The following is a 24,720-nucleotide window of genomic DNA, read 5'->3' as shown; positions in this document are numbered from 1 at the left end:
GCCTCGTCAGCCAATCCAGTTCGCTTTAAATATTTCCAGAACATTCTATAACTGTACGTGTAGAAAAGGCGGGTTTTGGTTTTGGTTTATTAGATTACGGCAAAGCACTCGAGGCTAAAAATTTACTTCTTATTTTTCAGTGCAATTAATTAAAACTAAGTTTTTATATATATAAGTAATATCCTGGAAATACTGGTGCCGTAATTCACGGTTGACATACACTTTGCATTAATCGAACACAAATAAAATGCTCGCTATAGCACCTTGTTCTAAAAGGAATTTTTGACATCGATATCGATAGGACTTGTGTGTATATTTCTGAAGACAGCAGGTAGCGGTAAGTTGCACGAGCGAAACGGAAAGCGAAAGTTACGCATTCCGATAAAAGAGAAAAATTAAAATGTTTTTGGTTCTCGAAAAAGTGATTAGCTATAACATAGCTGCATTGCTACGTTATGTAAGACTGTCTGAGGCAAATTAATATTAAATGAGACAGTTTACATTGATATATAATAAACAATTTTAGGACAGAGAAGGGAAATACTCAAATTAAAATGAATAAGAGGGATTATTACCAATTAAAATTAGAAGTTCGATTTACATATTTTTATTTTACATATAACCAATTTCGAGGTCATGGGTATAAGGGAATCCTGATTATCCTATCTAAGGAAAAAGTGTAGTGAAGTAATTATTAGTAAACCTGGAGAGGAAACATGAAATGGAAAAATTTAAAGCTGTACTAAAATTAAAATGAAAGTTCATGAAAGCAGCAGTGAAAACTACACCTCAAATATTACAAAAAAATGTTGACCAAAAAACATAATATTAATCTCCCTTGTTTACCACTTCAAACAGAACTTGTCAAGGAGAAAGTGTTTGAAATTTTAAACCCAGGAAATCAATGAATTCCGAATACATGTTTCGTTGCTGCGGACTATCTGAGACTTAAAACCGTTGTGAAAAAATTTTCGTAATAATTTATATTACAATGAGTCCCAAATGAGTTCAGAGCTTCACGTACATGCATTCGTAGTATCAGAAAACAAATATACACCCATAAGAATAACAAAAAGGGGCAAATACCTAAGTATTAAGAATAATAAAAAGAACTGAAACTGTAATTTAGAAGAGGAGAAAATAATAAGCAAAAGCAAAAACAAATCATTGTCTCTTAATGTAGTGAAATTATTCCTTCGAATGAGGGTTAGCAACAAAATACATAGCCTTGCTTTTCTTTTAAGGTCTTGGCATTTATCAGATAATGATCAATTTAATCATTGATTTATTTAAACTTTTATTTGATTTAAAATTCCGATGTCATCATTCCTTAAAAAGTGGGTTTGCGATAAATTAAATCTCTCAGTTTAAAAATTCGCCATTCCAGTCTGTAGCATAACAATAACAATAATAATTTTTAAAAAACTGCCAGAACATGATAAACTACTTCATAACCCCCCTAAAAAAAACTTCCTTTGAAAGATCATTTATTAATCTATCTGATGATGCAAAAATGGAAGCTCTACGACGGCTGATTTGTTTGTTAAATAAGTATGTTACGAATTATACCATTCCTCCGTACGTGTTCTCGTGATGCAAGTGGCTAGTGAAGCAAGTGAAGATCCGTAGTTACAAATTGTGACGAAAGCATATTTAATTTTTCACATTCCCTACTCCAACAATACCTAATGATTTCTCCGAAGCTATGTGCCGAAAACTCGTAAAAGATAATTTCAGCAATAAAATAAAAATATCTACATCAGAACTTTAGAAAAAAAAACTCAAAAGAATGTGATTTTTCATTGCAAATACCCAAAACTGTGCATGCAAAATTTCAAGAAAATCGGCTGTGTTGAAGGAAGTCAAAATTAATTTTAGATCTGACTCAAATACACAGCTAAACCAAACTAAAATTCTAAGATAAAAACTACCAATGCGAAGCATTTAATTTTTGCTACAGAAGAAATTCAAAAATGTTAACTATTATTAATATGATTTCAAAAATATTCACATACAGAACTGAAGCCAACATTTTATTATATTATGCTACCAGAAATAGTTTAAAGCGCATGTTAAAGGCATAACTGTTCCTTTACCTGTTTCATTCAACATCGGTTTTATATTGCCTATTTTTATACTCTTGCAATTCACGTATTCTTACGGTAAAACTGCGAACGACGCCTAATCCTATTATCACATTGTATTTCAGTGCCCTTTAACGCGGGAGGTCATTGAAGAACACGCGATCTTCACACCCACGAGTTATGTTCTCAGATAACCAACCAGGTGATGCAGCGTCCGAGCAGGTGGAGATAGAGTGGAACAATGAATGAAAAGGAAAACGTGGGTTTCCCGCCTTTTTTCTTTGAAGATGCGTGAGAGCAGCTAGAAATGAATTCTTTTAGTGTTATTCAAACCGCTTGCTGGACAAAATCAGGTTTCTTATGATTCATTCGCAGAGAGGTATTGTAAAATGATGACACAGATCATGAATCGCATTGTAAGTAAGAAGAATATATTCCATAATCAGCTAGTTGAAAGAATAATCTATGTTACACTTTTCCGCCATTTGTTGCAAGTATGTAACAGAAATAGAAATGTATATCCTGACAGTGGATCTGACTATAATTATAAAAAAATAAAGAGGATCAGCATGTTCTTAAGGTAAAGGATACTGCCTCCCAGAGTGTCGGCGTAAGGCAATTTTTTCGCCTGATGCAATCTGTGTGGGCCCTAAATTCTGCTGCCTAATGCCTATCCTAAATTCTAAAAATTTTGCTATCTTTAAATTTTGCTTGATTACATCTCTACATTCTTAAACATTTGCCGTCCCTTAATTCTGGTTCTCTTCGGAACCGCACCGGTTCTGGCGCCGACTCTTCTGCCTTCTGATCATAAATATGTCTGCAAGAATTTTGAAGCACTCCAGTGAGTTAAGGAAGTAAAGAAATATATGAAAAAGTTTGCCTCAGATATCGTTCGTCAAACCAAAATAAAAATATAATGATTCATTTCTATCGAAGAAACACTATCAGAGGATATAATTTGCTATAGCCTTTCTAGCCTGGTGGCTTTTAACAAATAAAGCAACCATCCTAGAAAACGGAACCTGACAATTTCACAATGAGTTAATTAAGAGATCGAAAAGCTAATCCCTTTAATTTTCCGATTTTGTTATACATATAAAATTTTTGGCCGGAAAAAATTATTTCAATTTTCATTATGAACTCCAAATAATTGTTTAAATCTGTATCGGAAACGCTCAAATGATCAATTCACATTTGCGTTTCACATTCGATGTGTCTTAAAAAAATTTTCTGCCCTTTGCTGTTAATGTCATTATTTGACGATAAGATCGGTAAGTAGCTTTTAGGGCTAAAATTTTAATCAATTAATTAAAAAAATACCATAACACTAAATGCATCAAATAATCCTTAATTTTTAGTTCTGGGCTATATAACTAATTTCGTTACCCTTTTAAGCTTTCAAACTATTATTAATTAACTTAAAAGTCACTTATAAGTGCAAAGAAATTATTTAGTTTTATTAATGCTAAAAATGAATGTAATCCCATTTCAGAGAATCTGGATCATACCAGTATCACCTTTCTGTAGTGTCGTATACTACACTTTTTCTAGAGAGAATTTAGTATTCCGTGTTTAGTGTTCACCCATATAAACTCTTGAAATTAGTCCCTTTACATCTTGCTTTGATTTAAAAAGATGTAAAGGAAAGAAAAGATGTTAAAAGAAATAGAGCGGCTATTCAAATACTTTTTTTTGTCAAATTACATACGAAAATTAACCTCATGATTCTATAGTTTTAATTATGCCCATCATTTATTAAATTTCAATTGCACTGCATTAATAAATATGGATGTATTTTTAAAAAGAGAATATTCTTAAATTTGATTTCCTTTAAACACAGATTTTAAATATTACCTTTAAAAACTTTTAATAATAAATTCCTCCTCCCCTTCTTACATGAAGTATTTCAGAATTTCGAAGAACCTTATGATTCGAGAAAATTTATGTCCCTCTACCAGTAATCTGAGCTAATGTGATAAGTAGATGCATTTAAAGAATTTTGGGTATTTTCTGATTACCTATTTTAAAACAAATTTAAGAATATACTCTTTTTTAAAATACATCCATATTTATTAATACAGTGCCATTGAAATTTGATAAATGACGTACATAATTAAAACTCCGGAATCATGAGGTTAATTTTCGTATGTAATTTGACAAAAAAAATATTTGAATAGCCGCTCGAATCTGTTTTTAACACTTGGTAGAACTGTCGCCTTTTTTGCACATATACACGCGAGCATTTTCGAACAACAATCAAACCGCGCATGCGCGTATCACACACATGGAATTGCACGTTTTATTATTTAACCAAAAATTCGCTGAACAGTATACACTGGCTATAAAAATATAAAATATCGGCCATAAATTTCTTATTTTTATAAAATGTTTCTTTTCCTTTCGTGTGAGCAGAACAGTATCGAAAAGCAGTAATAATAGTCAGACGAATATTTTTCAACAACTCAAAATCGCCAACGAATGACCGATGTTTTGTGGGAATGCGGATAATAGAAAAGTACCAAATTATACATTTGATGTCACTCTACAGTACATAATTGTAAGCTACAGATTAGTAATCTTTCCTCTAATGAATGAGATGGAAGTATTCCCAACGAATCACCTAACTGGAATGGAATGAGCAGATGCGTATTAATAGCGTTGTTTTTTAAATACCAAAAAAGAGGGTAAGTGCTCAAAGATTACTTTTCTACCCAAGGGTTTATTAAACATATATCTACCCAAGGGTTTATAAAACAATATCCGCATATCTAACAATGAATGTAAAACGCAATCACCTACACTTGCTCAAGAAACAATTCTTAAAAGGCGAAGGAAAAATGAATTAAAACCTCATATTCCATGGATGGCCGACTCCCAGTCATGCGCTTTCCAAAATTAGTCATCTTCGTTTACGTATAAAATATGAGGAAAGGGTACGCTAATTCTGGACAATACCCAGGAAACATGAATGAGTTACTTTTAGGTTTCTGTTGTCATGCAAGAAATATTTGAGAAAGACAAACAGAAAGTTTACTCTAAAGACAGGTACAAAAGAATGATCTGCTTCTTTGTTCAATGAGTAAAATTAGGAACGAAGGCTTTAGTTATCCACGCACACACATACAAACTTCAAGCGCAGGAACAATTTTTGGTTCATAATAAAAATAATATAGAAATGTTTTTAGAAAAGGCAAAACCTTAAAATATTGATACCTACAAGTTGGCATTGATTAATAAAAATTTGTCATAAAATAAATAACATATGTTAAAATAATTTCGAATCAAATGACTATTTCGCATGTTCATCTATGGTAACTTCTTCCAATAATTAATTTTAAAAAAATATGGTTAAATTAGAAATAAAACGCTAAAAAATATATTTATTTTCTAATGTACGAGTATGTAATGTATTTGTTCAAAGAACTTATTCTTCTTTTTAAATTATTGGAAGAAAGATATGGAAAGATAAGGAAGAAATACGTAAATTCTTTGTTTAGCATTTAAATAATGCAAAACTTAGTCTTGGTTTTATACAAAAAGCACTATGCATTTCGAAGGAAGCTAAGACGCGTCCCCCTTCTTCATAGATCTACTATTCTGCACCATTTTTAATCCAATCGAAACAACACATTTTGCCTCTACATCGCCAAGTTTTTCATTGTGTCCGACTCAATGAAATAAATGAGAAAGGAATAAATGAGTGCCTTTAAGATGCTTCACAAGTAGCAAACGTCAACTGTAAAGCATCAACCAGAAAACCGACAAGCATAATTCTGATACTTTGGGTTTTGCCAGCGTTAGTATGAAATATATCATGCTATTTCCGAAACCTTAGATAATCCCTTAATGAGGTTACCACACATACAAAACCACGTGAACACCATTTTGCCGGAATTTCAAAACTTGGAGGAAATAAAATATAAAAAAACTATAGTGTCGTCTGTTTAATAATAAAAGACTTAAAATTATGCAAACAGAGCTTAAAAATTTTTGAAAAAAAACTAGGATTGGAATTGAAATCTTTATATAGTTGGTAGATTTCGTTGAAAGCACCTGCAGTTAAACGGCACGGTTTAGAAATATTTCAAAACACTTGCTGAGTATATTTAAAAATACAATAAATCACTGTATTTCGCAATTAGCTGGATGATGAGGCTCCTCATCATCCACATGCATATTAATACAATTCGAGCCGCGTTGAAGGTTCTTATTAATAACCCTATCACATTCCTGTCGCACTGCAGACTCAAATAAATAATAAAAACGCAGAACATTTATACGAGTTGTAACTTCTGCTAGTTAGTCTAAATCGCTGATAATTTATTCTAAGGCGTTATCGGCCTTCCCGGTTGAACAAAGCCACTCACCATCGCTCACGTCTTTCTTCTAAAAAAAGAAAAATACAAAAGAATGTGTTTCGCACAACCCAACAAACAGCACGGGAAAAGCAGATATTAGCCTGATCACCCACCCTTACGGGCACTTCCAATCGTCACGGTGCAACAACAGAACGTTAAATACCTTCTCTTCTCATCTTCTAATTATGATTTTGCTTGTATGATTTCTTTAACTTTGGCATCGTCACGGTAGGCTGAATACAGCCTCATTATAATAACGTATATGAAATTCCTAACCACACGAGAACGTTACGATTAGCTGATTAAAATAATTTCTTCGAAAGTATTAATCATCACAGTGGGATGGGGATGGAAAAAAGAAAAGAAAAAGAATTTAAAAAAAATCTTTTTGTACGTTTGGCACCTTGCCAAATACCACATCTATTTAGAATCTTCCATGCGAAACGAAAATGGAGAAAGGAATTAAGAAAAGAAAAGAAAAATATTCCTAATAAAGAGAATGTTCTCCAGAAAATGAAAAGATCTATTGATGAAACAGAAATGGCCGGCTAAAGTAACTGTTTTGTATTCTTTTCTAAAACTTCTTTTTGACTTTAGATATCCTGAATCTCCTCCCTTATGTTTCTCTATTTTTTAAACATTTAATCCTGAAAATGACTGAGTGTTAAATGGACCTTATTCAAAAGTTTTACATAGGCTTTCTTTGTCCCCCCCCCCAGTAACATAATACTAAATGCCTGACAATTCTCACTAAAATGGTGAACGACTTTCTCAAACATTTTCAGCGTTAGTGAAAATAAGAGAAGAAATTGCAAGCATGATGAGTACGCAACAGAAGTTAGCATGCTTTGTTATTCCATTTGCCAATGTGTGACACAAGTAAGCTAAAAAATTGGCCGCACGTAGATTTTCATTCATCCACAATCTGAAGTGATATTACACTATTTCTTTACTTTTTTTAATTAAGTATCGGTAATTGGTAAAAATTAAGTTCTGTAACTGATCAAATTCCTCAGGCAAAGTTTAGCAAAACTTATCTCCTATTTTCAGTGCACGGAAAGAGTCATTAAATCAAACTGGGTCAAGTTTCCTGATGGAACATAAATCATAAATAAAAAATCATAAACAAAATAAAAAATCATAGCATAAATAAAAAATCTCAGTCGGTGGATGAAGTGCAGCTGCCCGACTGGAAGTTACTAAACGCGGAACACCGGCACTTTTTATTCCCATCACGCCTTTCATTTATTAACAACTTGTCTTATACATGTAAAACTTTTGAAATATCTAGAATTTCGACTAAACAATAAACCACATTCTTTGATTTGATTTAACACATCATCGTCACATCTTAACACTGTAGACAGAACATATCAATTAAGCCGTTATGGTTGATCTTTACATTATGGTAACTTGGCGTTTTTTGGGCGAAAATTTGGCGACCAACTCTCCTACAGCAACCCTCTATTTTTTTTTTCCCGCCGCCATTTTGTCTTCACGAAGTAAAGACATGTTTCTTTTCTTTTTATCTACTGAACACTTCTTCCAACAATCTACTAGCCGAATTACACTTATGCTAGAAATTTTATCTAACAAAACTGCTTAATCATGACAAATATTCACTGCAAAATTGGGAAAAAGTGCACAATACCATACTCCTTACGCGTTTTTCAAAATAACACATACACATAAACCATGTACACATCGACTTATTTTTACTTAAAAAACATCCCAGAATTGCACAAAAATGGCATTGCGCACACTCTTCACTATATCCATGTACACTGCTTTTTTCTCATAAATTAGAAAAATTTCACGAAAATACATGACAATTTTCTCAATCTTTAAACCCGGTAAAAAGAACATATATGAAATTACCTGATCGCGAAAAAGTATTTACCCTTTCCAAATATGAACATTTCCACATATAAAATAAATAAAATATCCAAAAACTTTTACCTCTAAATCATCTATTACATTATACACGTCACCAACGAATTCATACCGCAAGCATTACAAATACTTAGTATCAAATATTTAAATTATTTCCATGCACGTTTACTTCAACTTAAACGTGTACCAAATTCCTACAAACATAAAATTCACAAAATAACTATCATTTAATTAAAATATAATTAAATTCAAAAACACTACTTAAAATATAAATGAGCACATACATTAAATTAATACATACATAAATACCCATTTCGAATTCACTTTAGTTACGGCCATGGGATCCAAAAATTCACGAACACTGTTTCACACAACACAGAATAAAGCCAAATACAAAATTTCCAGATTTTTTCCCGATTTCCCCCCTTTTCCGATTAAAGAACCGTAATTCGTCCATTAATATCACATGACATATCCCATGATCTCTCATTTCCCTCACACAAAATAATGCGTAATCGGAACTGAGTACTGTTCACATTATTACCAAAGTGCCAGGTAGTAACCTTTATCGCCTCCAAAATGTCGCCAAACTACCAGTTACCATATTGTAAAGATCAACCGCAGTTATGATAAGGTAGTCACTTTGACAAACAAGACACAGTTTTACTTGACTTTTTACCTTCAGAGACACATAAAGTGTCATAATTTTATTAAGCTGCATTTGCGTCGAAAAGCTTATCAGCTTTGCCGATTCTTGCATGAATCCCTATTAATTTTAAAGAAAATACTATTATTATTACTATTATCCGTTTCTCACACTTCACACTAGAACTAAGAAGGTTAGTAGGACTAGTATGTAATTTGCGATTTCCGCCAGCTTACAGATAATTGTCAAATCTCGCTTTGGACAGAAACAAAACAAAACAAAAGAGGAGACAGAAGAAGAAAAACGTGTTTGAAATGAGCTCTTATTACAAGATATTTCTTACATAGGATTACTTTATCTAATACAAAATCTTAAAATTTCATTGTTTTCAAAGCCGTGTTTTTAACTATCCTTCTTAATACTTTACTTCTACTAAATACTCCGCTACTACTTATACTTCTTAATACTTAATAATATGGCTTCAGATAAAAACATCGATGTTAAATTAGGCAAACGTAAAAATGCGGTGAGATTTAAGTTTTTTTTACTCTAATTTAAAAAAGGTAACTTAACGTAGTAATAACTTAACGTTACCGCTCTTTATTTTGTTTCAGATATACAATATCAGTCTCGTAGAATTATAAGAATGAACAAAACGTATGCTTTTACGAAAAATGCTGAAATGACTGTCATGTTTTTCAATACGCAAATTCACAGGGCGACATTCATTTTTGACCACTTTATTCAAATAGCTGAGTGGGATATCACGAATTTTCTAAATGGTATTGTTGTACCATATATTTTTCAGGTTCTAAACAGAATAAACATATGTTCTTGCGTGAGACTTGTGGCACACTGAATATTCTTTCTTTCCATCTCCCATTCATAGCGATTGGTATTCTGTTCCGTAATGCATACAATTATTTCATTGACGGTCAAATTTATCCAAACAGCAACACTTGCAAAAGTTTTCAATTTTTAGAAAAACTAATATTTACTACAAGTGTTAGAGGACTTTTGAATTGCTCTGCAACTTCTATAATTACCATAAGTAAATATATATTTCTGAAATAAAAATATCACTCTGAAAGACAGGAAATTCTTAGTATGGAAACGGTTTCTTTAAACTGTTCAAATAACAGGAATGGTACTAAACTGACCGTTATAAAATTAAAGTACGTTTAACTAAACAAAAGTCAATTTGTGCAATATGAATTTAATATTTCTTTCATAATAAGCTTCACCTTTCGCTTTAGTCTGGTTTTTAATCTATTTTGCCAATTCCGTATATTTATAATTAAACTTGTGATTATTTTACATTAATTTCATGAATATGTAACATGTTATTTAATTTTCATATGTATCAGTAAATGAAACATAGAAAGGTTGTTTACGCTACCATGACAGAATCCATCAACAAGCAAGAAAAAGACTAAATTCGTATTTCCAAGAATTTGCAGTTTTCAACACTGCTACGAATACAAACTTCTGAGACAAACGATGAAGGAATGTATCTGTCAGCTCGGGTCATATCTGATTGATTATTCTTCTTATCCTTATTTAGAAATAAAAAACTTCAGTTTACAGGCTGACTTAAACTTTACGGGAAATTAATGATGTGAGAATAAACGTCACTTGTTTTCATAGGAGTTAATGAACTATAAACAGATCAATTACAAACAGCTTTAAAATAGAAAATAAAAATTCAAAACACACAAGAATGTGCTATTATTAAAGGCAGAAATTTTCGCGTTTTTTCGAAATATAAATAAATAGTTAACATATATGATTCAGAGGAAAAGAACTATTTATTTTTAACAACTGAGGAATGTATTTACGTGCTCGTTCGGTCGTAAACTTCAATGAAACAAGGCAATTAATAGCAAGAGCATGAATATTAAATTCTTTAGCTGATAATTTAAATCTTCAGCATTAGAGACAAATATACGAAATCACATTGGACAGACATTAGCACACACAAAATAATACAACAGACAGAACTTTGAGAAAGCCCAAAGGAAGTAACAAAAGAAAACCTTGCAATGCGAAAATATTGTGATACAGAAAAATTCCAGATATACCGCAAACAATACGCTATAAAAAACGATGAAACACGTTAAATGTTTAGTTATAGTTATTAATAACTAAACGATTGGGGAGGGAGGAAATACAACTGCGTACGACATACTTGTACTTTACTCTATGATACAAATAATATGTTAAACAAAATTCAAACTTGTAATATCTTTCGTTTGCCAATCATAATAAAATCCCATTGAACTACTTTCAAATATCCCCTCACCACCACCAAGAAAGATACAGAAAATACATGATTAAAACTAAGAACTTGAAAGTATGTGCGCCGTTTAAGTAAAATAATTCAAAAATTTATTTTGCAAGTTTTTTCAGAATACAGTTAATTAAGTCTGTATATTAAGTTTCGGAAACTCACATTCAGCAAATCGCGCTCACATTCATTACTAAAGAGAAAGCTATACTAGATTTTATATAATTAAAAGTACTGCACCTCTTTTTGGTGATTTTTTAATTGAAACCCTTCTTTTCTCCAGTTTTTAAAAACATTTTCACGGTCGTATTTTGCAAACTAACTGCAGACATAACTGCACCGGGATATAATAAACATAATATTTGAATACAAGAAATAGCTATACAATTTACGATCTTAAAATTAGTGAATGCCAAAAAAATGTAAGAACTATACCATCATATTTAACATTATAAAAAATCTAAAACTTTAATTTACATACACATCTGAATATGTAATACCGGGCTTGAATAAAGGAAAATATGTAAATAGCTGTTTTATTCTTCGCTTTTGCATCTAATAGATTACATCACTGACGTATTTAATATTTCCGAAACCAACAAGATAAATTAAATTCAATACGCTTTAATATTTGAGCTTTATAGCATTTTTCAGGCTGATTTTTTTAAAACTAGTCACCAAATTTTTGTATTAGACGACTGTTTTAGAATTATTAAAATTTTTTAATAAAAATACCGTTATTTCATACTATAAGACATTATAATTAGTAAAAATTACATCAGAATAAAATTCTAATATAATTTTTCTAAATAATTTACCTCTGTCGTCGCTAGATTCCAATAGTAGGCGGTTGGTATTTTAAAGTTTCATCTTCCTTTAATGATGTGTTTAAATTGTACCTATATCGTTATGGAAATATTTTCTATGCTCATAACACGAGCCTTCTGCATTCTGTAAGAAAAATTAAAGCTAGAAAAGCAAGAAAAAAGCACTGGCGATGAAGAAACTTCATTATCGAAATCAGCACAGTAAATTATGTAAGAATGGTTAAACATTTTTCCTACAACAAAACCAGCCTAAGTGCTAATTAAATGTTTCAGTTGAGCTAACTCTTTGGTGACTCTGAAGTGCCCATGTGGATAAAGACCGCTGAATACTAGTAATTCGACCCGGATTCGATGAGTTACTGGCAAATGGTAACTTTAAATGCAAAGATTTCTAATTGGTAGTTTTTATTCATTTATTGATTTTTCATATTGTGTGAAATTCAATAAAATTTTATTTCCGTTTTGAGAAACCCATTCTAAGAAAATAAATAACACTAATCATGCAAAGGTGTTAAAGCGATATTTCATTTTAAACTTCACAACATTGTCGCTTAGATATGTTTAAAAAATTACACATCATTTTCTCTAGCTACATGTATAATAAAATCAGATATTATTATTTTATTGATATTATTTATTTTATATAGAAAATTAACACTTTTATTCATTAACCAGTAAAGTATATCATTGTATTTATCGTATTGTTAATTCATTTTTAATTGCTTCTAGGTAGTTCTATTTTGCTGGCAAACAGCTTGGAGAATTTGCCGCTGACAAACAAAGTAATGTATAAGTTTACTTTGCAAATTTGAATATTTCTAAATATTTGTATGTCTTTTGAAATCTTTCAACCCTTTCAAAAGTCAACCCTTTCATTTCTATTCTTTTAAGAAAGGTACCGCAAATCATCATGAAATTGGTAAATGGGGTTATTGAAGACAATGCCAGTCTCATTTAGTTGCAGTAGTCATTGGTCAACTTAACAATCGGAACTTTAAAGGTACTTATACTGAAAAGCCACTGAAGCCAGTTGTATCGAAAGGGAGAAAAATTGAATGAAAAATGATATTAGATTAATAAGAAAGGAATGTTAAAAACCAATATTTCCAATAGCAATGGTGTTAAGCGTCGGCAGATTAAATTATATCGAATGACAATGACTTTTAAATATGCTAAATTGATTTCTTTTGACGAATTGTACCAGAATAAAATTACTTACACAAAGAAAGACTGTCTAATAACAAATTCAATTAGCTTACCTTTGCATAGCGTTCGAAATGTATTTAACCGATCATACAAACGTGAATAAAACTAAATTAAAGATACAGCAAAAGATTACAGAGATTTTTATCCAAGACATCAACTTGAAAAGAGATTAATTTATCTCATGGTTAAATTTTTCAGAAAAATTTATAATTAATTAATTACATACCGGTGTTTCTTCCCCATTCTGTATCGGTTCATCCACTGTTGAAGTAATCCAACCTTTCAGGCAGGCACACAAACTATGCATGATCCATAGCATTCCGTCAAAACAAATGCGATTAAAATATTGCTATTCAAATCCAGACTCTCTCAAAATATCCTTTCTTGTTCTTAAACCCGAAGCCGACTAACAGCGACATCGAGTAATATTATTTTCTGTCACCCAACTCATTGTTTTCCTTATCAGCGGAAGGATGTAGTTTTTGATTTTTCCATTCTCAGCTTTTCACTTATTATTGTTTTCTTTTCTTACCTGTTACAGCGGCACCGTTCTAGTGTCCAACACCTGGCGAAGGTATCTCTCTTTTGGCGACATTATTAGAATCAATATAGTTTTCACTCGCTGGGTTAGTATCAATGAAGATATGCAGGAATACAATCAAAAACAAATTTAAAGAAGCGGCCAGGACCAAAGATAAAATTCTCTAAACAAATATTATTCACTAACTAGAGAGGCATTAAAATATGCATATAAATGTGCGATAAAAAAGCAGAAATTATCAGTATGAAGATTAAAATATCATGGATTTACAGAAGATATTTTGTATATTATACGTCGCGAAGAATGTTTTAAATTTCTTTTGCATAGAAAAATCTTCTTCAAACTGGAAACTGATGTTAACATTAGCACTTTTTCAAAACTTTCAATTTTCAATTTCTTAATTTTGATTTTTTTATTTCATTGCTTTGTACTATCTTATTTTATTTCACAATTCACTGGAAATTTTCGGTTGTACAACCAGCGCCTGCAATACCGATCTGTAGTGTTTTGGATTCAAATGTCAACATCGCACCCATTGCTTGCTTCATTATCATCACATATGATCTGATTATCAACCTAAGGCTACAAGATTCAAACCTCAGATTTTAAAGAGTACTAAAATCATTCTGTGAGTTGTCATAACCCTGTTTTCTTTCACGAAAACAAGTAATGTGGGGATCGGGAAACCTGAAAAGAATTCTGTATTAAAGTTCCAAATTGTTTTGGGCAAAAAATGGCTTTTCCAACACAATTTTGAAACGCAGCCAATCCCATGTGAACAAAGCTCACATATAAAGATACTAAATTCTTCAAAAAATTCTGCAGAAAGATTTTCCCCCAAATTCAGAAATACTCTTGACAGTTCAGCAAATACTTGCGGAATAAATTAAGATAAATTCCTAATTAACTGATGTTCTTTGACTTAATTTTTCTTCTAAAATTGTAGAAGTCATTATTGTTCAATCCGAATTCATTATGCAGGGTTTGGTTTTTATTGGTTTTATGTGATTCAGGCGAAGCCTCAAGGTATGCCTTCGTGGAGGACTTTCTAAAGGAAACTGGCTCATGGAAACTGGAAACGTGTACGTTACACATGGAGGAAACCAAAGGCAACCAAGAAACAGACATGCAGCCAGCCCGCTTTCGGGATCTGAACCTCGGACCGAGCTACCGGTGCTACTTTACCGCTCGGCCCCTGTTGGTCCTCATTATGCAGGGATTCGACTGAATTTTATATGATAAAAAACTTTTTAATAAGTATTTTGGCACGAAAATATATTTTGCTTAAGTGTATCCAAAACTTTGCAAATTTTAAGCAGAAAAAAGCATTTTCCCTACCCTTAACATTTCAAAATTACCTTGCTCTAAAGTATGAAAGAAATTGCCTTAAATTTAAGAAATGCATAAAAATTAGCAACTTGAAGCCTTAGCATTTCTAATGTTTTATAGGGTGGTCACAAACTAGAACATACAAAAATAAGGTTGCCTTGGCAACGGTACCTTTGATGGAGCTCTTTCATCTTAAAATATGCCGCCAAATAGCTTGCCAAATAACAAGCTATTTGGCGACGTTTTAACCTGCTCCAAGCAACCTGTGACGTCCCAAATGCCATCTCGGGTCGGTAGCCAATAGACGACCGGTTCAGTGGCAGAAGTCAGGAAGTGACGTCAAGGCCAGCAGAGAGCTGAGGAATGCCGCCTCAGCCAGAAGGCCACAGGCGCAAAAAGGTGGAACCCTCACCTGTCGGAGGACCACGTGGCATAACATTTCACCTGCACATTAGGGGGATTCGAAATTACATACGTCTACCAACAAAGCATAAAAAGGGAGATCCACCCATAATTTTATTCTGTCCTTTAACTGTAATTTACAAAAGGCTACCGGATGGTTGTTTTGTAATCGTTTAAGCGAAATTTTATGTTCCCCAAGAGGATGAAGAAATTTAGTTTTTATGTTTGACATCCACAGAGAGGTACGGATTCTAGTTTTTATGCTTGCCTTTGTACATACGGATATCTACACTTCAGAAGGGAAAAAAAAATGGAAACGAAATTAGCAGTTTACAGTCGGTAGAGTTTATGAGTAATAAACGATTCCAGATTTTAATTTAAAAAAAAGGGGAGAAAACTGATCGTTTTTTGCCAGCGTTTTCTTATTCTAAGAATTTTGTTGCTACATCGCCAGAAAAGTAGTGCATTAAAAATTTGTTGGAATTTTATGCTTCCGCCGCCTGGGGGGGGGAGTGGGAATCCACTAATTCTAGGAATAATTTCAAGCAGATTAAAGTTTGGAGATGTAAGATTAATTAACAGAATCTTAACAAAACCTTAATCGAAATTCATCAGTGTTTTCTTTAAAAAAATTTCATATTTCAAAAATCAAAATATATATCAGAATATTTAAACTTCTGAGATATGAACTTACATTAGAAAAGCTGAAGAGAAAAAAAACATGTGTGCGGCGTGGATGCACTCAGCTGCTCAATAAAAAAGTTTACTGGTGATTGCTACGCAAAGTTTGAGTTATGCCGTAAAATAAGACAACAAAATAATTGATCCAATAAAATAATTACTATTATTTATTTATTATTTAATTTCGTTTAATCTTATCGCCAAATCTCAAAATGTGTATACAGTTTTAAAGTTGGATGTATTCTCTACTTTTTAATTCTCCCATTCTCATCCGCATCTAATTCGTACCGCTGCGAGTTTCACGCTTTCTCTTATTCGATTCGTTGGAAAATCAGGGGCTGGATAGTTTAAATATAAGCAGATACGAATCACTTCCCCTCAACAAGTAAAATTTAAATGTGGCTTAAAACCAATCACAAGCCAACAGAATTAGAAGCATTACCTCTCCGAGAATTACTGATAGCTGGAACTCGACTGGATCTAGCAAAAATAGTAGGCAATATGAACTTATTTTATCTTAGATTCAATTATTTCAGGGTGATAGTACTGGCAACGTAATTATTACAAACATATTAACCTTTTTAGAGTAAATATTACACACTGAGTTAATCCATCGAATCACATTAAGATATATTACAGATCTATGATTACATCCACAGGTACCACTCACATAATGCTGATAATAGTTTTATGTTATTGGAATGCCTTATATGGTGACCACATCAACACGCAACTGAATTATGCAAATATCCGATTCACTAAATGCATACCATTGGAATAAGAAGTCGGTAGTGCATGTCTACATCTCCATCCAAAAATGCACTGCTGCGCAATAGTTACCATTTATACATCAAGATATAAATCTTCTCAGATCACACCGTGTTGATTTAAGCATGGTTATAGGCGAATTTTATCATACCTCAGGTTATTTCTGTCATATGTGATAAAATCACACTTTGTTCAGAATCTCACACGTGCAGTGACTTGTCAAGTCCACGTTCTTCTTAATAGCCACAATGCTCATCAGATTTGGAATAGCAAAGATATAGCTCAAGACAGAGCCTTCAGGGTTCACTTGATGCACAAACGTTTGGATTTGACAAAACGAGAGCGTTATTAGGCATCCATGCGAGTAATTGTAGAATTTGCTATATGAAGTATGCATATCATCTCGAAGTTTCCGATGAAATGCTATTTGTTTTATCAGTACTGAAAGATGATAAAATCTCTTGCCAATCTTAATGCCATAGATGGTTCTAAGTGGAATACTCGTTCTTTTCTTTCAGATCCACATCCAACTGAATATATATATTCTAATAAAATCCCTTCTCACAGAAACTGAGAAATGCAGCTCGACTTGGCGAGCCCAAAACTTCTGATATGTATGAGATTCTTGAAGCTCTGTCTTGGTACGTAAAGTATTTTGCTTTTATAAGCGCGAACACGAAAACGATGCGCGAAAAGGATTCGGGACATGCTGCAAATTTTGAGCAATCAGTGTTCAATCCATACGACTGGAATACCATATTTGGCAGGAGGTCGTTTATAAAATTGCTTCTGTTATCAGAATAATCCGTAATAATCTTTTGTAATATGTATAATCTTCTGTAATAATTTTTTGTAATCAATTTATATCCGATGATGCATATAGCTAGAATTATTGCGCATCAGTCCATTTCTGGATTCGTTCGCACGTCATTATATGATAGAAACTTTGCAAATAATTTCTGTCTCGCTTTGTTGCGGAATTAAATTTGGTAACTCCTAATTTTCCGTTGGGTGTGGGAAGGGGCTGTAATATTTTTTACTCAGTCGGAAGTGTCCAGATTGCCTACATACATACTTAATCTGTACACAATCTGATATCGTTAATTCCGATACAGAAGCCACGTGCATGAAATTTCCTTTGACTCCTGCATGTTAAATAACTATAATATAACATTTTACGCTTTTTAGTTTAATATTACAAACTGTCCTTTCTGGATCCCTTACATTACAAACTTTAAATAAGATATTTAGTCATCTTGAAGATGAAGTCCCTTAACCGGATGTTTCATCTAACCTGCGAGTATGCGTTGCCATGAAATGATTTTCGTAATATAGTTTTCTTGCAACGTATAAAACAAACAATCGCAAACAAACAGCTTCATACAGGTGCAGGACGTCAGCGTATAAAACATACATGACGATTTAAAAAATGCATTGCATATGTACCGCGCAAAAAGAGGAAAACTTAAAGGGAATATTGGTTATGTCTTTATTTCTCCATGCATATCTAAGAATCTCACTACATCAACCATACATATTAACTAGTCGTTGGCATTACTGTATGATGAATCCGTATGTAATACATTAGTGTCGACATGCTGAAACCACGCTAGCCGAATATATATTAGTATCAATATGCTGAATGCCTGCTAAATTTAAGAAACAAGATTATATTACTAATGAAAGCACACGGAAAAATAAATAGATAATATTTATTTAAAATACATACACAATAACAATCGGTGCTGACATAGACGATGCTAAAGCAGCATACGCATGATGAAGCTTTCAAGAGATTATTTTCATTTCGGCAGGATTCGTACAATCACCCTTTAATAAATAATTCCAAGAGCATCTTTCACATTTTTCCAGCATTTCAACTAGCGATAAAGATAGGCGGCTACTCATTATGTAAGTACATGCGTCACTAGCATTACACAAAAATCATGACATACGGATTATGAAATGAAGCACTTCAGAGAAATACATTATAGGTATTTTCTTCCTCCTTTCTGCATGCCTTCATGGTGTAACGGTTAGCACACTCGGCGTGTATTCCAGAGTACCAGGTTCGAGTCCCAGAGAGGGCACTGCACTTTTTTCAAGAACTCTTGCTTCAAAAAATCCTAATGACTCTACAGTGGCGCCCGAACTAAAAGGTGGTGAATAATGATTCTTCACCAGCAGGATTTGGCGATTGGCTTCCCTAATCCCTCTTTAAAAAAGGTATTTCTCCCTCCTTTCTGCAGCCTTCGTGGTGTGACGGTTAGCACACTCGGCGCGTACTCGAGAGGTCCAGGTTCGAGTCCCAGTGAGGGCACTGCACATTTTTCATGAACTCTTGCTTCCAAAAATCCTAATAACTCTACAGCCGTTTAGTATTTTATGAAAACAGAAAGGGGAACAAAGAGAAAAGACTAGATATTTTAACTTATTTATGTATGAATATATCATGAAAAAAGAAATTTCAAACTAATGGTATTGCTTTCTCTTCATTACTGATACAGTTAGAAAATACAACAAAAAAAAAACACAACGAGCCGCAAGGCCGAACTGGCCTTTTACATAAATTATTGCTTTGCTTTTGAATATCTACGAGCTAATCACGAATCAGGCACAATATGAAACGGTTAACATTCCACACATAATGGTCATTCCTCGAGAAAGCAATGTGACCTAAAAATGGCGTTCCAATTCTGAAACTCAACGAGAGTGGTACTACGTCTTGATAGTTTCAAAAGATGCAAAAATGATTAATCGTTGTCTCTCAAGCATTGTAAAATTGTAAATATTAATGAACTGATCGCTATATTTTATTTAACAGATATACAAAATGCCTTACTCCGTCGTTTAAAAAGTATATAATAATTTTAAATTTTTCCACTTTGTCAACATATGCTATACTATTTATGCATATAAAAACAAGTGTATAAAGCCTCTGTCACGAAGTGACCTCGATAAGAATAGGAATCAAGCCCACCAGTTAGCTCTCGTGTGCTTTAGCAGTAAGGTAAATTTTGTATTCAATCCGTCTGAAACCTGTTGTTCTGTTAGTTACAGACGCTTTTTTCAATTAACCTCTGTTTTTGAGATAATACACAGGATAACCAATCATCACTTTGCGAGTCAATTAACTAAAGCTAATTAAAATGAAATCTCTGATACAGTCAGAAATGCTGAATGGAATATGGAAGAAAAATACTGTTGTCGTTTCTGAGAGGATAAAAATAGAAAAATTTTTGCATTAAAAAAATGAAACTGAAGAGATCTTAATGTGTTACATATACACGTAATTAAATGCAATAAATATATAAAAAAGAATAAAATGGTAATATATTAGTGGTTCAACAAACAGACAATGAAAAATGTGTGTTAAAAGTGATCGTAAAGAGCAATTTGAAAAGCATTTGGTCACTAGCACAACTGGTAAGCACTATCCCCCCCCCAAAAAAAAAGTATTTATCACTCTCACTCATAAATCAAGAAAGTATGCGGAAATTAAGAGAACTTGCACATAATTAAAAGTTAATAAACTATTATTATCTGCTATGCCAAAGGCACTAAAAATTATTTATTCCACTTTTTTAATCAAATAGCGTAAAAACTCTAACATTAGAGTTTGACACATCAGACAGTTTACAATTAATATTTAGAAAAAAAAATTAATTAAACAAATTTATACGATTAAAAAGAAACTGCTTTCTGATAATGATATAATGATAAATTTTATATTTAAAATCAGCTACTCAGAAAGGCACAGACAAATGATTGAAAAAAAACTGCTATGAAATTATTTTCATCTTAAATCAACGAAGTGGAGATTTATGCACTTACAAGAAAAAGACTCAATTATCTACGCATATATTTCATTGGATCGCTTGTTCGCAAGCGCTTACACAAATATTTCCCTCAAGGTACTTTATATTTGCTAGGACATCAAATCCGCGAAATAAAGAACACTAAACATCTCAAAGAGGTTTCCTCGGAAGTGTTTACCCATTGAATTATTATAAAACTTTTACGTACACCTGCTTGTAATAAAAGTAAAAGGAACTTCTCATAAAAGAGTAAGTGGACAAAACTGCCCAATTTACAATAATACAATACACGCAAGATCAAAAGTAATCATAAGGAAGTAGCTCTTTAAAAAAATAATGGGCCTTTCTTTATACTCTTAAATTCTGAAAACAGTGACACAACGACTATAAATATTATGAAATGCGGTATACTCCTTTCGAGAGAATTTACGGTAACTCGAAAGCTGGCTTGTCCTCGACCTTCAGCTTGGGTCTTAAGAGCCCATATTCTCTATAGAGGCTTTCGAGTTAACTTCGAATTACCACAACAGGTTAGAGTTATTCCACAACAGGAATTTGCCATTACCATGCTATGTGGAGAACGTAGAGATCCTCGGAGGTCACCTAGTGGCAAATGGGTAAAGTATCGTTGAACTCTTTAGAGATGGACTAAAACTGCTTACGTGTGATGAATATGGGTCAAGCCTCATGCGATGTGGCGGGCCATAACTGATTGGCATTCAAATATAGAAAAAGGATTAATATTAAATAAGAATTTCCATAAATATTTATTTTTCTATTAATTGTTAACATAATATGACGCACATGATTATAATAAATTACATAAATAATGTCGTGAAAATATTTAAATTGTCTGTTTGGAAAATGAAAATGTCTTTAGAAACCCCAAGGATTGGAAAATATTTCCTTCTTCCTAGAAACATAATATACCACAAATCATACAACCATAAAATAGGAAATTCCAGTAACTTATAATTTTTTATTTTCAAAAAAGGTAACGAATGTAGTGCAAGATGGACTTATGCATATTCAAGAAACGAATTATTTAAGCATATGTAGCTAATGATGATGAAATTACTTGGATTTTCCTATCAATACCGAAGCTGGATTTGAAAATTTCTTAACTGAAAAATTCAGCAAACGGAATCTCAAATTTCCAACATTTAGAAATCCATACAGAAAATATGACATAACAATATTTAACTTCATATTCGCTGAATTCTTATACCTGCCGCAATTTTTAGTGAGGTATGGTAATGATATAAAAATCGCCCAAAGGTCCTTAAAATTTATATCAGACTACGTTTTCCACACTACAAATACCTCTATTGACGATGAAGAATTCTAAACTTATTCTTCTACGCCAGCTTCGCTTATATTTTCTGAAAACGGATAAACAGATTATAAAACGTAGCGCCTTAAAAAGGAATTTTATTGTTATTTAGTTACTGTCTATATATAAATAATAACGTTTTTCAATTAAGAAAAATTAGTTTCGGTACAATATAATACTTAAAAGGATATGGGAATATTCTCCACTTTGCCTTTATTGCCACCGACAACATATTTTCGGTGTTACAGAACGGACTTCTGTTTCAGATTTTTTGCTTCGTTAAATTATTTTGCATGTCATTTTTATCACACATACGATCTTGTAAATGACACCATGGCACAAGACGTAAGATCTGCGTCTCTCACGCGGCATCACAAATAGCTAATTTCCAAAGCAATATCCTTTGATATGACGCAAATTATAAACGTATTGCTTAACAAACTGAGCGGTTTGGGCGAGAGTTTGGATTCGGAATTAATCCAGCAATTTCAGCAGAATTATTTCGAATCCTTTCACGCATTACACAGGTATCTTTGTGATCCACTAACTAAAATGTTTATAGCAGCATCAGAGAAAATTCATATTGCTTAAAATACAGCATTTCTAGTTAACAATATATCATGATAGCCTAGGCACAATTATTCCTTTTCAAGGGCCCACAACGCCATTTTCGTAGTTTCCATGAAGGAAAAACACGATTATGAGGAACTAGGATGATTTGTGGAATTTTGGTCTAACATCTAGATACGGGCTTTGAAGTAATCAAGTCCAAGCGATGGGAACCAATAAAAGTAGGCTAGTCTAGATGTTGACACAGGCCTTACGGCCTTAAGCCGACTGCACTCTACACATTGCGGTCTCAAAACAGTTCAAATGAAATTTATTTTGATACTCTTAAGCATATATTGATTGCAGATTGTTATGAACAAAAATATTAAGCTACTAGATTAGCCCCAGTAATCAATTAACGCACACCACTATACTGTACGTATAAATACGAAGCGTCGTTGATGTTCCTTAAGAAGGTTTCGATCTATAGAGACAAAGAGTTAAAACAGACACCTTAAAAAAAATTGCGCAAATCGGGAGGAAAAACGAAAGTAAAAGGCAGTCTTTGTTAAAGTAACGAATCACGCAAATCACCTCCGAAGTCAGCATGTCAACAGATCGGTCGGTATGCACAGAGCGTGAAGGGCACTCGTCAGCAAGGAAAAAGAGCCTGCCACTGGCAAAAAGAATAGGCAATTCTCACGCATCACCGACGGAGACACGTAACAATCGAGAGATGAACACGTGGAGCACCCTGGTCAGTTGGCCCGAATTTCCTTGGACCTAATGACACATAGCAGTATGATGTATGGCTGATTACGATCTAGCTACACGCCACCCAAGCTTGGCACAGCCGAAACCGCAGAAGTCAGTGTTGCAAAGAGATAATCATACTATAAAAGATAACCCCTGACAGAGATCAAAACTGCGATTATTCACTCATTGTTTTAAATTAGGATGAATATGGTTAAATATAAAGGTACTTTACGGAAAAAAATAATTTTATTATTACTAACTAAACATTACTGTTGTGTAACAATTAAAATAAAAAGTAATATTGATCAAATTATTTAATTTATAATTTAACAGTCATAAAGAACATCTTGATGAGAGACAGGGTTAACTTCTAGATGGAAATACTTTATTATTTGCATTGATTTATATTTTTACATTGTATTTTTTTTTTTATTCTTCTCGCCTATATGGCAAGAAACGGTTTAAGTACTGCAATTTCAAATGCCGATTTCTTTCTTTTTTTTTTTTTAAACTCTTAATAAACCTGATTTTTATGATGTCTACGAGTGAAAAGTTAAATAATAATTTATAGCTGCAATCTATAATATTAAATATACCTCTTTCTTCTCTTTCTACTGATGCCATAGAGATTCGCAAGTACTTTTGAATTTCTACAAACACTATAATCATATGGTACACAACAAAAATAAAGTAAAATAAGCAATTAAAAAAAAATCTGAAAGCTTTCAGATTTTATATTGCGCCCAAATGGGAGTTCTTTTTAACGTTTTGTGTGTTACCTTTATTTATTAAAAATCATCTTTTTCGCACTTGAACCATAAAATTCAATTCAACAGCAGTATCACAAAATATTTAAAACAGCATATGTTTAGAATTTCCGATACAGTCTCGCTCGCTAGAGATAAAAATGCCCCCCCCTTCTTCCGTACAGTATTGCCATTGCTCGCTTTGAAATCGTTGAATTTCTTAACCAAAAACTCATAAATGCTTTGCAAAATATGAAATAGGTGATTAAAAAAAATTCCTAATTTGGGCTTTCAGGTGCCCATATTCGGGTGGAGACGTACCTTATTCAAAATTGGATGGCTCTAGGTACCGTTGTTTTATCAAAATGCGAAAAACACATACATTTATGCAGATTCTTCATTATTTCATTTCTTTAAATATAATACAGGGCTCTAATATTTGGTGGCAAAAATTTAAAAAGTGATTCGCTGTTTATAGTGCCAAATGCCAAAT

General features: G+C 32.7%; 1 protein-coding gene across 8 annotated transcripts in view; it reads right to left on the bottom strand.

Moving 5' to 3' along the window:
- The window catches only part of LOC118187631 (tight junction protein ZO-3-like), a 369,809-nt gene that overhangs the window by 92,601 nt on the left and 252,488 nt on the right, over positions 1–24,720 (bottom strand). Inside the window, exon 1 of one of the 8 annotated variants that reach the window (XM_035357887.2) lies at positions 13,531–13,815. The exons of the other annotated variants lie outside the window; for them this stretch is intronic. Within the exon in view, the coding sequence (XP_035213778.1) occupies positions 13,531–13,623 (93 nt within the window). The 5' untranslated portion in view covers positions 13,624–13,815. Of the gene's footprint in view, positions 1–13,530; positions 13,816–24,720 lie in introns of those variants that run through there. 8 annotated transcript variants of the gene reach the window in all.

This window comes from Stegodyphus dumicola, chromosome 8 (genome assembly GCF_044657685.1).
Source record: "Stegodyphus dumicola isolate Sdum_Otavi_A_Nest chromosome 8, ASM4465768v1".
In the NCBI taxonomy this organism is placed as follows: Eukaryota; Metazoa; Arthropoda; class Arachnida; order Araneae; family Eresidae; genus Stegodyphus; species Stegodyphus dumicola.
Note: the sequence above shows the minus strand (reverse complement) of the source record. Positions and strands in the feature narration are given on the sequence as shown.